This window comes from Meleagris gallopavo, chromosome 2 (genome assembly GCF_905368555.1).
Source record: "Meleagris gallopavo chromosome 2, MGAL_WU_HG_1.1, whole genome shotgun sequence".
Lineage (NCBI taxonomy): Eukaryota > Metazoa > Chordata > Aves > Galliformes > Phasianidae > Meleagris > Meleagris gallopavo.
The window spans coordinates 95,567,190-95,585,579 of record NC_139405.1 but is presented as its reverse complement, the minus strand read 5'-3'; the positions used below and the strand labels follow the sequence as shown (position 1 = coordinate 95,585,579).

Here is an 18,390-nt window from a genome sequence, read left to right as displayed (position 1 = left end):
AGTGCTGAATGGAGCAAATTCCAAACTTTTTCATCTTCTGTGGGGGTCAGGATTTCACTTAAAATCATCTACCTTAATATTATTATTATCAAGTACTTAAAAATCTCTTACTTGGCTTTTTCTTCATCCAGTTTTTTTTGCTCCACATCCAAGGTACATTTTATAACCTTGTACCACTTTTTGAACTCGAAATATGGACCACCTGAATAAAACATTCATGTTTTAGTTTTAGGTTGTGAAGCAGTGAAAGAAATGTGATACACAGAATGTGGTCATCATGCAGTTGGACTCTGCATCTCCCACCTGCAGGCAAATCTTAAATTCCATCTGCTTACAGAAAACATTCTTAATCCAACATTTCTGTAGAAATGAAAATGAAAAGCAGAAATGCAGGAAAGGAACAGCATAACAGGTGGGAAGAAACGCCTCTGCTCAGAATGTTTCCTAGCTTTTGACAAGTCAGTCCTTCTCCTTCCTTTCTGAAAGTTAAGTGTAACTACTACCTGAACTAAATCTCCACAACACTAACTGGCCTTCCTCTGTTTGAAATCTGACTTCAAGGAATTAATGAAACTGTAGAAGCTTAGTTTTAAACAGGTTCTGAAGCTCAGATGTAGGAGGTGAAACTGTCAATCCCCCACCATCCATCCTGCTGCCCATGAGATGATGCAAGGCAAGAAGGATTATTCAGACAATTGTATTCACTGCGTATCAGTGTCCCACATATTTTGAGCACAGGATTCTCACTCATTGATATGCGAACAAATACATACCAGTGCATGCAAAAATGGCATGAGGCCTTCCAGCAGTGTGTTTACCATTGATACTCCAAAGAGGTGTAGGATTGAAGTAGATCAACAGGGTACAATAAGTCTAAGAACTGCAAACAGAACTATGGCACAGGGTACATTTAAATAACCAACTTTTATTATCCGTGGGTGTATTATCTGCATCGTGAATTAACCAGGCTTTGCATTTCCCCATCACCCCAGCTGCACTGCACGGATGCTTGCATCATGCTCATTTCTAAAGAGCTAGCTGGCAAACTGTTCTGATGGTGAATATATTGTTCTTATAAGCAAAGTTCTGTACGTTTTCTATGCTTTTGCTATTCAAGTTATCCTGCCACGAGAGGCCTTACAAACTAGAACTATAGGTGGCCTCAAATGGACAAACAAAGGAAAGAAAGATCCTTCAGTAGTTATTAAAATGCAATGGTATGGATAAAATTCTGTTTTGAACTCCCTACACAGAGGGTGCTGGGAGGCTGGTCCATGGGAAGAAAAGAATTTTTATATTTACCTTAATACAAATTATTCAACATCTGTCACAAGGAAGCCTGCTGTCAGGGACACGACACTAACTGTTCACCTGGCTGGTACTGCTAGTCCTGCATTCACATGGCTGAGTCAACTGGCAAACGCACAGCTCTGCGATGCACTCACACATACACACATGCCTCAATCACATTTTATTTGACCATAAACAGCACTGTGTATGTGTGCAGTCTGCAGAACATATATTCACACACACACACACACACACACACACACAAGGAAGCTACAACTACCTACTGCACAGCTTCCAGGCTGTCTTGAAAAACTGTAGGAGCTGAACTATTTTGCATAGTGGAGAAAATAAAAAAAGACTGGAGAGAGGATAGCTGTATTGAAAGTACAGTTAGCATACACTGGTTCTTTACAAACGCCATTATTTCTCTGAGCACACTAAGCTTGGAAAAGTGCCAGGGGCAGCGCTGAGCTCTGGCACTGATCAGCGCCCAAACAGAACACTCACATCAGCTGCCTGCTGCCACTCCAACAGCTGAAGAACGGGGACAACAGAACACAGCACATGAATTGTTTTGCACCAGCAGATTTCAAAGGAAAAAAAGTGGGCAAAGAGTGAGCTGTTAATTCCTAAAGGCAACGAGACTTGTTAATAAGAGAGAAACCCTATTAAGACATTAATGGCTTTGAGCCTCAGCTTGCAAGCAGTTGTGCAACTTCTACTCGGGTCACTGCTGCCTGAAGTTTTCAAGGGAAACAAAAGTGAAATAATAAGATCTGAAGTAAGGTGGAATATCCACTTAAAATGAGAATTACAGGTTTTAGTTGACAGTGGGGACTGTCTCTAGATACAGAGGTGATGATGCATTCATGTATGACTAATGGTCATTTTTTTATTGACATAAATGTAACAGAAGGGTAAAAATGAACCAAAAAAAAGGATGTGAAGCTTAAAACATAAATCACTGCAACACATCTTTGATCTTGTCTTCAGCTGTGATCTGGATAAGGTCATAGAGGATCTTCCTGAGGATTTCTAATCTTTGATTTAGTCTTTCTGCCCTCAAAGAACTACGTTCACACCATTATCTTTTCTATCTTAATTGCTGCTAGCTTTTCCACACTCTCTCAGGATTATTTGGAAGAAGAAAATAGATTACATCTCAAATATGTTACACACTAAGACATTTTATTTAACAAGACTAAACAAGTTTGGATTTTATCATAAATGTGGTTGGATGCCCCTAATAAGTATCTGCTATTTACGATCAAAGTGCATTCCCACTTTACGAGGTAACCATTCACCTTCACCTAACATGCACAAAAAGGAGAGGAGAGCAGAGAAAAGCAGAAACATATCCAGTAAAGTATGTACAAACTTCCCTATCCTTGTATTATTCTTAGGTATCACTATCAGAATTAAGCAAGTAAGCCAAAAAAATTTTATGTGAATAAAATCCCATTGTCTTTAAAGAACTGCCTGAAAAGAATAAATGACAAAATCACTCTTTAACAGTCAGTAGGATTAAGACTTTCTAAGCCTGATTACAAAGTTATTTGGTTTAGAAAATCATAAGGCTGCTTCTACTACAGTATTTTTGTACCTTCACCTTCTTTGTTATTTTTCTTTCTTTCTGAGGAGAAGTCTGAGAGCAACCTGGAAGAAAGGAAGGAGGAAAGAAAACTCAGACCCTTTTGTAGACCCAAATGCTGCAATTTTCACATGAATTTCAAATGGGGCTGATAAAAATACACCCTAATTCTCCTTCCAGGTTTCAATTTCAAACTGCTGATTTGTAAAAATAAGTAACATTCGAAGTCTAAAATGCCCTCAAGTTCACGTTTTATGCTACTGAACAAAATACTACAATTTCAACATTACTGAAGAAAGGGTCATCAAAGAGTCATTTACACTACACAAAAGTTTGGGCTTTGTTAGAGAGCTGCCTACATACTTACCACTCGTAGTGATCATCTAATAAAAACAGTAACTTTAGAACCACCACAATAACTGCTGCTGCAAGGACATCGTATTTCACTTTCCTTGCTGATTTATTTCCAGGCGTGAGAGTCAGGAAATCCGCTTCTCCCATAGAAGTCTTTTTGACCACACGATAAGTCCAGTTGTGCAACTCATCTAGTCAATACAAAGCAGAGTATAAAAGGAGTAGTTGAAAGAAGCTAAAAATACTTCTGCAGTGCAAAACAGTGGTCATTAGAGGAAAACACCGCTCCTGTCTTTTGGAACAATTAGCCATTTTTCTCAGGCTGAAAAGCATTTCTAGATGTTTTCATAGATGGTAGGTGATCTTTGCTGTAGTTATAATAAAAACGACTGACATACATTCATAGAAAAAAAGAATAAAGTTTTTTAGTATTGTCTTAATGTTATTCAAAAGACGGCATTATGTCATCCTGAACTTTGCTCCGGGAAAGTAAATCTTAAATCTATACACCTAATAACAGTTAAACACTGATTTTTAAAAAAGCCAACAAACCCAAAGCCAAAAATCTGTCAATCCCCTTTTTTTTCTGTCTGTCAGCTTAAAACAAATGTGGGATCGGAGCCAGGCCATAGCAGCACTAAGAGAACCAGGGCTGCTTAAAGAAGCTGTCTGGGCACGGAGCCCAGCACGCCGGGCACTGCAGCACTGGGCACAAAGCAGACGTTCCCTGCTAAGGTTCAACCTGGAGCTGACCTGTAAGAGCTAATTGCACCTGCTGCCATGGTTTGTACCAAACTACACAGCTGCGGCTCCAAAAGCAGCAGCACGCTATCCGTACAGCCCTGTATTACTCCACGCTTATTTTTCACAGATACAAATCCCCCAAATTTCTCACTGTTCCTGTTCAGCAAGAAATACAGGTGGTGATTACATCACCATCGGATTCCACAAAGGTTAGCAACGTATGACTAAGTACAATCTTAATCCATCTCTACTCTGTATTCTCTCGCTGCTTACAAAGAGCTCTCTACAAACCAGTATTTAATCCTCTCATACATAACAGTGGAAGTTAAATAAAATCTGAAAAGTATAAAAGCACTTCCAAAACAAACCTTCTTGTGACAGCTGCTGATACACTTTCTTGTACTTTCGGTCATTTAGCCTACACTTCCATTGTTATTCACTGTCCTGAGAAGCAACGCCAATTCATTTTAGGAGTTGAAACGACAACAATCATCTTTTTTTCCATTTACAAAAGAAAAATACAAACCATTCACACACAGAAAGTAACAACCAAAAAAAAAAGATACTTCTATATGACAAAAAGTTTATTAAGCAAGGAAAGAGTAAAGGACAATAGATTCTTCTCTTCTACTAACTTCCAAAGCGTATTCAGAACCTTATTTCTCTGTAATTTACCTGGAAATGCGAAATTTTTAGCCTCTCTTTGATTCTATTGGCACTTCAGAATGTGAAAAATAAATGCTTTTCTATAGGCTCTACTGCAGCACTGGTGTAAAGCAACGAAAATAGTGCTCCTACTCCAGCGTTTCAGTCCTACATCTGATGGGGTGATTGTCTTCTCTTCACTAGCTGTCAGCAGATGGAAAAGCCAAGTTGCTTTATTTAGTGTAACAAATTGCTAAATAATAAAATGAAACCCCCAAACTATTAATTGTTAGAATGTTTTTTAGGAAAAAAATCTCAATTTACAGGCTATTTGTCTGCAGAAGTCATCTCCAGAGACAGCAGCATGTGACAGCAGCAGGGCAGTTCTGCACACTGCTCACAGACTGGCAGTCATCAGTCTTTCTTTGGTAGGTCAATATTCAAGACTTCATTTTAGAATAAAGAAAAATTCTTCATATTTATGCAGTACGTTCTGTCAAATCTAAACCAGACCAACAACCAAGCGAAACAAGCTGTTTTCTCACACAGCATCACTCCTTAGTGCTAAAATTATTGCCGATACACAGTATCATAGAACACATGTTCAGTATTGCATATTATGCTTCCGTTCAGTGCTGAACTTCATGAACCCCTGACCTAGAGTTACTAAACCAGGTGACTTCCACTAGGAAGTCTCAGTTCACATCACTACTGAAAGATGTGAAACAAAGCATCCACTCAACAGCCTCAGAGAGTCAGCACCACAGAGCACTGCATATCTGGGCCTTCAAGTACCTGCTTGGATGTTTGATGGAGGCACTTCCTATAGAAATTAGCTTTCAATTCAAGCTTAAGCATGTATAAAATAAAAGGAAAAGAGGAGGCACTTTTAAGAGTAGTAATTTAAGTCTTTTTGCTGGGGTTTAATAAACCGAAGAAAAACATTATTGGTTCAGGTTAGGGAAAATATTTACCAGGTAAATTAGCTTCCATCAAGTACTTCATGCACAATACATCTGGATGCAGAAAGCAGTTGTCTGTTATATCTGGAAAACGAGGCAGGTCTAAAAATGCTGCAAGTTCAACCATTTTGTTGTAGACTTCTTCATATACAGGCCACGACTGCAAAACAGAGTTAAGAGCGTGTTATGTATTTGTGTTGGTGTATTTGTTATTAATTTTAATAATGAATTTGCTATTTTATTACAGAAACACTGCATTCTTTCAGCACTCTGCATGACTGAACACACGTGCGAGAATGGAGCCAGGCTGCAGTACTGCAAAGAGAAACACTGGCTACTTTTAAAGCCCATAAAGTGCATATAATGCCAATAAAACACTGCTGTTCAGACATGCTGCCAAGCCACTGCCCTCTTAGTGAAGGGATCAGTACATTTCCAGATGCTCCAAGACTGAAACTGCATTTAAAAACAGTAATTAAATAGAAGGTGAAATATCTCAAGAGGTAAGAGATAACAGAATCAGAATGGGTGAGGCTGGGAGGGAGACCATCTGATCCCAGCGCCCTGCTCAGGTCAGCTACAGCAGGTTGGCCAGGACTGTGTCCAGTTGGATTCTGAGCATCTCCAAAGATGACAACTACCTACAACTGCATGGTCAACCTGCTGTTCCAGTGGTTCACTACCTGCACTGCAGAAAAAAAAAATATTTCTTATGATTAAATGGAATTAAATAGCTAATGTGGTGACTGTTGAAAGATAGTGTTTTGTAGCTGAGCAGTTACTTTGTGTTACTATGCTCCACTGCAATTTCCACAGAAATAAGTAGGAGGCATTACTTTCAGAGCAACCTAAGAACTTTTCTTTAATTGGAATTTAGCAGAGGTTTACACTTTGTGCACAGATTCAGAACTTCCTTGATCAATAATGAATTCAGGGTTCTGGTTTTTATAGACCAAACTGAGAACAGAGCAATCATGTTTATGACAACAGTGAGACTGAAGTAATGTCTTTTCATCCAATCATTTGGTTTCCTTTCTTTTAATATAAGCTATGTAGCCAATGTTCACATTTTATAGTTTTGGAGTGTTACCGCTTTTTTTTTTTTAAAGTGCACTCCCCCCAGACTACAGTTAAGACTAGCTTAATAGCATTAATAAATGCTTAAGTAAACAAATAACCCTACTGTCACTATTACACATGCCAACTTCTTGTAACAGTTAGGAAGTTGTTCATTAGATTTTCTAAACGGTGTTAAAAAGTGGCTTAGGCTTCTACATGACTATCTTGAGAAACAAGAAAAACACGCATTGCCGGACCTCTGCAAAAGCTCAGGCTCACCGTGCTTCCCTTCCTCTTAAGAGAGCAGCCGTTAACTGAATACCAAAACAAAACCTGAATCAGATTTCACTTTTCTCCAGTGTATTTGGGAAAAAAATGAAAGTCCCAGATGATTCAAATAAAAGCATCGCATAAGTAATGTTCCTAGTTAGATACAAAGGAAATGTGTTGGATGAACAGCAGCTGAATTAGTAGCTTCTTAATAGCACAGCAAAGATGACAATAAAGACACCGAGAATTCAGTCATTTGAAGCATTCCCATTCTCAAACAATAAACTATCACCAGTGAAGTTATCTGAAGCCTAATTTAACCAAGAGCTGCTTTAAGGTGCATAGCTTTTAATTTGAGGGTCCTATCACTTTTTATATGAGCTTTTCTCACCACATCAGGCTAAGGAGGCAGCCCTAGGTTCTAGGTCCCAGGAACACCAAGAGCTATCATTGGACTCATTTTAAAAGGGTATAAACAAACAGACACAGTTATTAGTCAATTTACGTTCATAAACAGATGTGAACACAACTGGGACACGTGGCTCTAAAAGGACACACTAATCCACCACAGAGACCAACCAAATCAATTACTGCTTCCCAAGGCTTAACTCTCGAACTCCACATCGACTGCACAACTCGTGCCTCTACAATGCAGAGCTGAGTTACAACAAGGTAAGATGAATGGAACCCTGTGCTTCCAGGAATACACAGCCATCGCCTGAGCTTTGGGCTGTAGGTGTAAGCTGAACCTAACAGATGACATCTCAGCAAGACACATCACAGCAAGGAGCTGGAAGGCTTGAAGGTTGAGGACTGAAGAGACCAGAGAGCATTTCTAGCCCTGGAAATTCTTATCTGTCACCACGTACACCTGCCTAATTCTGAAGGAGGTCTGATTTCATACAGAAAATCTCTTATGCTGCAAAATCTTATACTAACTGGGAGGGTTAAAACAAACAGAACACCCAAATTCCACACAACAAGCACAGTAAATGCCAGAACGATACTAGAAAAAAGCAAAATACAGCAAAGCAGCAGCCTTCAAAGTCAGAGACCCACACCATGGCTGAGGCTCAAAGGGATCCATGGAAGTCACCTGGTTCAATCACGGACCAACTGGGTCCAACCTAGAGCAGGTCGCCCAGGCCTACATCCAGGTAGCTTCTGAATACCTCCAAATTGATAAATTTTATCACTTTCTACCTAGCTATGCATCTCTTCCAGCAAAACAAACAAATGAAGTGATAAGCAAGTTGCAAAAAAAAAAAAAAAAAAAAGCTACCCAAAACAACAAATCAACTAGAAAAGCAAGTTTCAGAGCTGGGGCTTCCTTCCAATGAAAGCAAAGCCTCCAGCACCTCATGATTAAACCCCAGGGTAGGAGTCCTTGGACAAGAGGGGATTAGACCACACACAACACATTATCCAAGTACAACTTTCACTTATCCAATCACAAATTAAAAGATTTTGCATTACTTATTTGCAGTTGTGTTTCTGTGTTAAATATTAGGACAACTCCCCAGTCCATCAGCACATGGAGTTACTGAGCTCTCACTTTGTTTCGAGAACCTGGGAAACACTCCACATATAAAACTCAGTTACAAACCCTTGAGGGCACTTAATAATTTCAGGAAGACTGACAGAAAACCCTTTTAAAGTCATGCCATCTGATAGCCCTTTCAGGTGTTTCGCAAGCTGGAATTTCTTCAAGACTGATCAACAATGCTGACAGAGCCCATAACTCGTCCAGAATGGGTACAGAGGTTACTGAGAACTTTTCTTAACAGCTTTGTCTTGGAAATCTTTTGTGCCTCATTCTCACATATGACAAACAAGCTAACTTCAGGTCTTCTACAGAAAGCAGCGTGGAAGATTACTACTACTTAATGCTTTTCTTTTTTCTCTCTCCCCAACTCCAGCTTTGCATAGGAAAAAGAATATATAATGTTTAGTTGGTAAAGATGCATCTAGTATAAGATTTTCATTATAACATATACTCATTACACTATTTAAATTAGTTGCCTTTATCGTTCGAAATTACATGAAATTTTTCACCTGTGTTAGAAAAGAACCACCTGGTTTTCAGAAGCAGGTGAGCCAAACTATTAACATGATAATCAGATCACAGCAGCAGGTAATTGTTTTGGGTGAGCCAAGATTGCAGCCTCTCCTACTTGTTTGGACAGTATCAGAATGTTGCTGATCAACAAGTAGAAAACAGTATACAATTGGCTGGCTTTCTAGATTCACTTGCAGGCTTCACAGCTTCTTGTTTCAAATGTGGTCTAACTGACTCTCTTCTTAGATGACTGTATAGACAGTTTTCACCTCCTGTATCACGACAAGAAACCAGGAGTAATTACTTACATATTCACACTTCTGTTTATATTATTGTGATTATGTTCTATCTTTCTGAAAAGAATTGAAGAGTTGTTTTAAATCTTTTCTCTTTTCTTTTTCCCTATCGTACTCCTTTCCAGTACTTTTCCCTAGTACAGTTCCCTTTATCATTCATTTAATCACAAATTTCCCGAAGATTGTTTTCTTCCTATACCTGCATGTTTTCTAAGGCTCTACCTTCTCCTGTTCTGCTTGCATTCAGTAGCAGACATCCTTCTATGAGATTCCTTTAACAGCCATTTAATTCTGGAATCTACTTCCCTTTTTTATTATTGGCTTTTTATAGGTTGTTGGAGATCTTTGAAATTTGGAGTCTAGATATGCTTAGAACTATCTGAATACCAGCAAACCTCATCACTTTCCAGAAGACCAAATCAGCCTAGCCTGAATTTGAAAAACGTTGTCAAATTTCTCAAGAAATGGACTAAGAAAGGAGTTTAACCTGAAGATCTGGAAAACAGCCAGTTATGAAGCTTGGAGAAGAGTGTATGCAATAGAACCCAGAAGCTGGTTCATTAAAGCAAGGCATGTCCATAAATCAGAAGATATTTAGTCTGAAGTTAATAAAGCCCATCAGAGTACCACAAATGGGTACTCCAAGTGGGTACTCTAAGTGTGTAAACACCTCTGAATGAAGCCTGCGTTGAGACATACATTGCCAGGAACCCTAGCTAGCTTTAGAACTAGCTAAGGTAAAATGAGCTATCACAGCAGTCAAGCAAGTGCTCTGCAGAGCCTGGTACATTGTGCTTTGCTTCTGCTACTCAGCTATTTCAGCTGAGCAACATCTGTTCTCTGCAGCAGAAAGCTGTCCTGCCCTCCTTGGATGGGATACAGCCCACCATGCTGCACAAAGAACTGCCAATAAAGGCAATAAACAAATCAGCTGTGAAATGTACACCCAAACTAGTATTTAATGCTGACTGACCTTGTGACCTAATTGTTATGTGATACCTAACGTGATTGGAAAGCCCAAACTCCTAAGATGAGTGAAGTTTATTTCTCCATGCAGGGGTCCTGCCCTCACCAATCCACTATTTTTGTGCACTTCTACTAATCTGGCTACTCCATTCAAATACATACCAACAAATCTTACTGATAGATATTTTTCATCTCTTTTTTTTCCCCCTCTGCATAACACCTATCTGCCTCATCATCACCCCACCTGCAGCGGCATGAAATTATTGCAAGAACCATCACAGACAAAGTGCACTTTAATGTTTTACCACTAATAAAACCTTCAGAAATAGATAACATTCTTTTCCCACCTAAGTGAGATGGCCAAACTAAGGTAGGTTGCAGTTAGACTCCGTGCAGAGCGAAGCTAAATTCTGTGTGAACAATTTCTTTGCTGGAGTACAGGGTATATACCAGAGACAAAGGCCATGTAGAGAATGGGTACCATTACCACTGCTGTACAAAACTGTCTCAGTCTCAAATTGCTGGTGCATGTGAAAGGATTCTGGGGAGAACCACCGCTCCCTGCTCTTCCATCCCTCCCTAGGTCATCATCAGAAGCAGAGGACCAGGTTCAATGGGCACTGAGATGACCCGGTACCACCATTTCAGTGTGGATGAAAGGAGCAGATGCAGTTCTTCAAACACTGATATCCATGAATCATATACAGATGCTGATGTAACAGCAAAGGGTGTGCCTGGAATTATTAAAAGGGAACCAAATGACAGGAAGAACAAAGACAGGTGAAACTGCTACAGCTCTATTCATACAACTGCTGAAAAATATACTGCATGTAAGAGTTCTGCTAGAAAAGACAGACACAGCATACGCTTGAAGTTGGTACTGAGGATTGTTGTAGAGAAAAGATTCATTTTAGAAGAGGGCTCAATAAACAATGTTTACACATTGAGAGAATTAATTCTAGGCGTGCTAGGATATTTGACTGCATGGGATTGACGCAGGCAGTTTTTAATCAAGGAATGGTACGTGGATGATGAGCCAGCAACCTACATGCAAGAGAAAGAGCTAAGTGAGCATTCAGCACAGATCACAAAACCACACAATCATAGGGGCTGGAGATCATCTGGTCTAACCCCCAACAGTGTACCTGTACTGGAAAAAAAAAGTTGTTTGGCTCTATTGCAGGCTTTTTAATATCCTACTTTTGCCTTGCTCATTAGGCAGTTCCTGGCTAAAGTGGTTTTTGAATAAATGAGTTTCAATATTATTAAACCAACAGGGAGACGTGCATGAACGTTGCTCTGCTCATGCTCAAGTTAAGTCTGAGCAACAAATACTTTTCTAAAAAATGTGGTTTTTCTATAAATGGAGAGAGCAATCCAGCAAGGAACTGAACTGTCATAAACATATTGAGCTACAGGAGTTCGGGAACAGATTTTATTGAATTTCATAAATATTTTGGTAGGTTTGTTTTCTGTCTTCATTAAGTAATGCTTGAAGGCAGGTATGGACAAGCTAGAGTTTCTGTTACACAACAGCAAGCTCCCGTGATAAACTTGATTACAATAACCCTTTCAGCAGTGAACTTCCTCCTCAGTTTTTTTTTTTTTTTTAATAAAAGCCTCACCCTTGATTCCTTTCATTCTGCACTATTCTTTTTATTGTGAACGAGTAGTACATGCACCTGCTAAAAGTGAACAAGAATACAAAATTACAAAGAAAGAAAGAAAGAAAACAAATAACAGAGAAAAGGAACTCCCCCAAATAAAAATTACAGAGTATGGCAAAAACGCTGCAGACCAAAGCAGGAATTGCTGCTTGCTTTGGAAAGTAAAAGCAGCACGGCTGATTAGCAGAATTTGTATGGCTGGAATTCTCCACCTCTTAGAAGATTTTTAAAAATAAACAAGAATGACTGGCTTCCGTGTCAATTTGAATTCCTTAAAGAGCTGCCATTAGAAACAAAAATCAGAGGGCTCATTCAAATTTCAACTGGGAGAATGGGGATCCTTCCACATCAGACAAAATGGGATTTTGCAAAAGGACCTTAGTAAATAGTTTGTAGCTCAGCTACAAACCAGCCTAGGGGGTGCACATCCCAGGGAAGCAGAAAGCTGCTGTCATTATGGACTGAACGCTCTGGAAGAAAACAGAACGAACGTACTGACCTGCATTCATGAGTTAATTCATCGATTTCATTAGCAATTCCTTAGTTTGACTCAGACTCAAACTAAAATATAAACACACAGTGCACCAAAATCCAGCTGCGAAACAATCCCAAGGGCAGTGGTTTCCTCAGAGATGTTTGATGACTTGAAGACATGGGTATTAGCCAGGATCAGATTATGAAGTGGTACAAAATCCTTTTGAATAGGCAGTGTGAAAGAAAAACTTATTAAACAAGGTGACAACTCCACTAGGTTTAGGAAATCTTGAGGGTTATTCATGGCAGTACCCCAGACGCACAGTGTTGCCTTGGGCAAGTCTCTCCGTCCTGATGTCCCAGCAGCAAGGGAGCAGCAGTGCCCCATCACCCCCAGTATGAGCAGAACAGCCACCACAGCACCTGATGGGCACCCAAGGACAAAAAGAAGCAAATGTTCTGCAGCTGTGCTGGCTTTAGCTAGCATCTGCTAAAGCAGGCTTAAACTCCCACGTTAGATGAAGAAAAGGAAAAGATAGACGAGCAGCTCAGTACTTTCTGTGTGTTAAACTGCAACACTACCTTGTTGTAGAAACAGTAAGAGATTAAATGATTAATAGCTACACCCTAGCACACTTTGCAAATTCCTTCAGTAATTCCTAAAATCTGCACACTTAACTTTATAATCTTAGTCACAATTGAAAGACATGAAAATAAGACTGTATTAGTGTAATCTGTTCACAAATCTAAGATCTATGCCTAACTTAAAAGCCAAAAAGAAAAGAACAGAAGGTTGTTTAGAAGTATTACCAGTAACATGTAAAAACAACTGTCCCCTACAAGACCCACTATTTACCCTCACTTGGCTTTTCACTTATCTCCTCTTGCCACATTTTTAGGCCAGAGTTTGTGCCATTTTTCTTTCCTCCTCCTAGCGTTGGGAAGAAAAGTAGCTGGTTTTTATTAGTTATCTCACAAAGTTTTACCATCTCAAAAAAGTTTCTCCAGAGCACAAAACCCACAAATTGAAACCCTAACTTTAATTCCAGAACAGCAACAAAAAGTGGCTGTACCACATCTATTCAAGAAGATCTACTTAGCCTTGTGTCCAGCAGCGAGCAAGAGAGATGAGTGGGAAGGAATTTAAGAGCCAAATAAGCCACAAGGACACTTTCCCAAATTTTTGTCCAGCTTCACATGGTCTGTGGCTGAGCCAACACTTACTAGTTCTGCATGCCTTTTCTTCTGTGGGCTTTGTCCAGTCATTCTCTGACCCTACTAGCATCCAGAATGTCTGATAGCAACAAGTTCCAACAATTACCCACAAGATACACAAAGAAAAATTCTCTGCTGTTTGATTCTGAACCAACAGACTAGCAAATTTTGTCTGACGCTTCCCAAGAAGCGATACTGGGAGAGATTCAGAATGGCTGCCATTTGATCAAAATAAACTATCACCATAACTTCCTCCCAGTCATCTCTTCTTTAACCTGAAAGGTAAGTAGACACACTTAATTGTTTCTTGCCTAGGAAACCTGCATCTGCTTTTGATCATTCTTGTCACTCCACAAATCTTCTAGTTCACCCCAAAACCAACAGCAGCAAAAACAAAACAAAACAAAAAAAAACCAATCCAACCAGAATTTCATAGCTTAAGGAGTAAGATGGATTTATACATTAACTATGTTTCATTCCCTATTCCTTATTAGAAGTCAGGAATTACTAGAAAATAATTCTAATATAGCTGAACTCAAACAGCTGCATGTTTGAAAACATCATCAAGGAATTGTAGAAACCCGTATAATTAAGATCATGCAGATATTTAAATTAAGGTTGGTACATGAACATAACATTGATCATATCAGCTTTCAGAGAACATTAAAACATTTCTACTTGAAAAAAAAATAATCACTTCCTACTAGACAGACTTAATGTGCATTTCCGCTGATTCGGATACACCTCATGGGTGTACCTGGACACAAAGCAGATATCAGTGAAAAAATATATTTCTATTTAATTGAAGCTTGTGGTCAATGAATCAGAGTCTTTTCTTAAAGAACAGTAAAAATTAAATGCAATGCTTGCCCACTGTAATCTTTACCCACTATAATGATGCCATACAAAAAAACAAAGCTTGTAAAGTTTTTCTCCTTCCCACACAATGTCTTTGTTTCCTACTCTTCTCTCCCACTTGTCTCAAAATAACATCAGTCAACTGCTGGATAGGATGAAAACCTCAGAAGTTTCAAACTGTATTTGCTTTCTCTATATTCCCATAACAATCAAGCTGAGAGATTATGCATTTCAGTAGATGCAGAAAGGAGTAGTTTTCTTGCATGAGAAATCTGGTTAAGGTGGTAGCGTGTTTTTTTTTCCCAACTCATTCAAAGCTGTTTGTAACACAGAAGAGGTTACTTGTCTCCATAACACCATTCACTTTTTCTACAAGGCTAACTCTCCAAAAATGGTCAGCAGACCATTTTATTTTAAAAACCATCTTCAGAGTAGACAATGGCTTAATTTATCAACATATTCATTTTAATCAATAAACTTCCAAATGGCAATTTAGATGTCAATGTCAATTTAGAAAATGCATTTTATCACCTATCAAATTAGCAATGCCAAATCAGTCACCAAATGGTAGGCCGACTACAGACAGAAGAAAGTAGGCTCACAATCGCAGGGTCTCGTTCTCATGGGGGACTTCAATCAGCTTGATATTTACCAGAATAGCAACATTATCAGGCATACATGGTCCTGGAGTTTCCTGCAGTGCATGGAAGGTAACCTTCTGATACAGGTGGTGGAAAGAAGTGCTGCTGGACCTTCTTAAAAACAGGAAAGGTCTGGTTGGGTATGTGAAGGCTGAGGGTATCCTTGGATGCAGTGACTATGAGACAGTGGAATTCAGGATCTTTATCAATGACATCGATGATGGAATCGAGTGCACCCTCAGCAAGTTTATTGATGATACCAAGCTGAGTGGTGCAGTTGACACGGGGGAAAGAAGGGATGCCATTCAGAGGGACCTTGACAAGCTAGAAAGGTGGGCCTGGGTGAACCTGATGAGGTTCAACACAGCAAAGTGCAAGGTTTTGCACTTGGGCTGGAGGAATCCCAGGCATCCATACAGACTGAAAGGAGCGGTCCTTGAGAGCAGCCCTGTGGAGAAGGACTGGGGGTCCTGATGAATGAAAAGCTTAACATGAGCCAGCAGTGTGCTCCTGCAGCTCAGAAAGCAAACAGTATCCTGGGCTCCAGCAGAAGAATGGGGGCCAGCAGGGACAGGGAGGCGATCGTCCCTCTCTGCTCTTGTGAGGTCCCATCTGGAGTACTGCGTCCAGGTCTGGAGCCCCCAGTACAAAAAAGACAGGGAGCTGTTGGAGAGGGTCCAGAGGAGGGCCACAAAGATGATCAGGGGATTGGAGCACCTTCCCTATAAGGACAGGCTGAGGGAGCTGGGCTTGTTCAGCCTGGAGAATAGAAGGTTGCAGGGTGACCTCATTGCAGCCTTTCAGTATCTAAAGAGAGCCTATAAACAAGAGGGGAGTCAACACTTTGAAAGGGTAGATAACTGCAGGACAAGGGGAAATGGTTTTCAGTTGAGGGAGGGAAGATTTAGATTGGATGTTAGGGGAAAGTTCTTTACAGAGAGAGTGGTGAGGTGCTGGAACAGGCTGCCCAGAGAGGTTGTGGATGCCTGTCCCTGGAGGTGTTCAAGGCCAGGTTGCGTGGGGCCCTGGGCAGCCTGGTCTAGTATTAAATATGGAGGTTGGTGGCCCTGCATGTGGCAGGGAGTTGGAGCTTGATGATCCTTGAGGTCCCTTCCAACCCTGGTCATTCTGTGATTCTGTGATCTTATGTGGAAGAAACAAGGCAATACATAGCACTGCCAACCAAGACTTCAGGAGAGCCAACCATGACTTCAAGGACATACTTGGAGGCATCCCATGGGTTTGAGCATTGGAAGGTAATGGGGCCCAAGAGAGTTGGCTGACATCCAAGCATCACTTCCTCCAAGCTCAAGATCGGTGCATTCCTAAGAGTAAGAAATCAGGTAAGGGTGGGAGGAGATCCACATGAATGAGCTAGCAGCTCATGGAAAAATTCATATGGAAGAAGAAAGTCCATGGACAGCAGAAAAGCGGTCTGGTCTCTTGGAAGGAACATAGGAAGGTTGTCAAGGCATGCAGGGATGCAGTGAGCAAGGCTAAGGCCCACTTGGAAATAAATCTGACTGGGAAGGTCAAGGACAATAAGGAAGGCTTCTTTAAGTATGTCAATAGCAAAAGGAAGACTATGAAAATTGTTGGTCTGCTGCTGAATGAGGTGGGTGTCTTGTTAACAGAGGACACTGAGAAGGCACAGTTACTGAATGCCTTCTCTGCTTCTGTCTTTGCTGTTAGGACTGCCCTTGAGGAATCCCAGACCCTGGAGATAAGAGCTAGTCTGTGGAAAGGAAGATTTCTCCTTCATCAAGGAGGATCCGATCAGAGATCATCTAGGCAAATCTGAGACACACATATCCATGGGTCCCAATGGCATGAACCCAAAAGTACTGAGGGAGCTGCCAAGAAGCTTTCTATCACCTTTGAAAGGTCTTGGGGAATGGGAGAGATGCCTGAGGATGATAAGGGTAGCGAAGCACCAGAACAGGCTGCCCAGAGAAATTGTGGAGTCTCATTCTCTGGAGATAGTAAAAACTTGTCTGGATGCTTTTCTGTGTAACCTACTGCAGGATATCTGCTTTAGCAGGGGGTTGGATTAGATCTCCAGAGGCCCCTTCCAACCCCTGTGGTTTCCTCAGCAAGAATTTCAGTTGAGTGACTTCATAAAATACTCAGAATACAGAAGTAGACAGAGGAATTTCACTCCTCCTTAGACGTTGGGACAAAAATCATAAAGCCCTAAAACACTGATTCACTTCATCTACCCCTTCTAGAAGAGTACTATAATTAGGAGACTCAATCTACACCCACAACTAAAGAAACACAAGCACTTAAGAAACACTATCAAGTTTATAAACTTCTATTAACATATACAAACTCTGTAATGAAGCAAATGTTAATCCATCTGCTTTTAAGATGATGAAATTATAGATCCAGAAATAGCATCTTTGATATCAAACAATCCCAAAGTATGAAATATAATTTGCTCAGTTATGCTACATCCAGCTTAGGGTACAAATCAAGGAACAAAATGAGCGTGGAGGAATTAGCCCGAAAGGCTGGATAAATACCCATAGTTTTTAATGATATTAAAAATGATCACCATGAGATTTCTAAGGCTCTTCAGTGGTCAGCTTGACTGTGTATGAGGTTACACCACCATTACAGTTCACTCAGAACATCAACCCCTTGGCTCCAAGCACGGCAGGTGCAGCACTGTGCTCTGCAGCCGTTCCCACTAAGATGGGTTGTCCCACGGACAACCCATCATTCTCCGTGCTCTTGGGGTTTGAGTACAGACCTCATCTCCCGTGTGACAATACTGCCCAGCTACTTTGCTATGTGAGAAGAAACCCATTTCTTTTTACTGTATTTAAAAGAACAATGAAAAATAACTAGACCTTTGTTCTCAGCACACGTGGGAAGAACGACCTACATGAGCAAAATCAGCGCACCAGCTCCACAAGCTTGTCCAGCCCTTGAGGAGATGGGCTGAGTGTCTGCAAAGAGAGAAGCATGAATGCTCTAGCAACAGTTTCTCTCCTATGTCCCATGTGATGTACATCAAGAAACATTTAAGATATCTAATAAGAATGTAAGTGAGAGAGGTACCTGCTTTCCAAAGTTTCCAAAGGCAGATGCTATCCTGTCTAGGTTTAGGCACTTCAAACACAGGAAAATATTTCACCAATGTGTGATATGCTCCCAACTTCGAGAAAGAAAACAGAAGGAGCTCAAAGTACATTACAAGACAATGCAAACAGCTGTTTCCAGCATGAATAAGCTGGGCAATAGACTAAGTTAGACATCTAAGTGATGAACATTCTCCATTCAGTACCATAAAT

The 18,390-nt window shown here is 40.3% G+C and overlaps 1 protein-coding gene across 2 annotated transcripts in view; it reads right to left on the bottom strand.

Annotated features, from left to right (window-relative positions):
- Window positions 1–18,390, bottom strand: part of TAF1B (TATA-box binding protein associated factor, RNA polymerase I subunit B) — a 45,947-nt gene that overhangs the window by 7,505 nt on the left and 20,052 nt on the right. Inside the window, exons 9-12 of one of the 2 annotated variants that reach the window (XM_085217999.1) lie at window positions 5,599–5,746; window positions 3,249–3,426; window positions 2,900–2,946; window positions 112–202 (exon numbers count right to left, since the gene is read on the bottom strand). In XM_085217999.1, coding sequence (XP_085074125.1) covers window positions 112–202; window positions 2,900–2,946; window positions 3,249–3,426; window positions 5,599–5,746 — 464 coding nt within the window. Of the gene's footprint in view, window positions 1–111; window positions 203–2,893; window positions 2,947–3,248; window positions 3,427–5,598; window positions 5,747–18,390 lie in introns of both variants that reach the window. The other variant, XM_085217998.1, reaches the window with a different exon arrangement.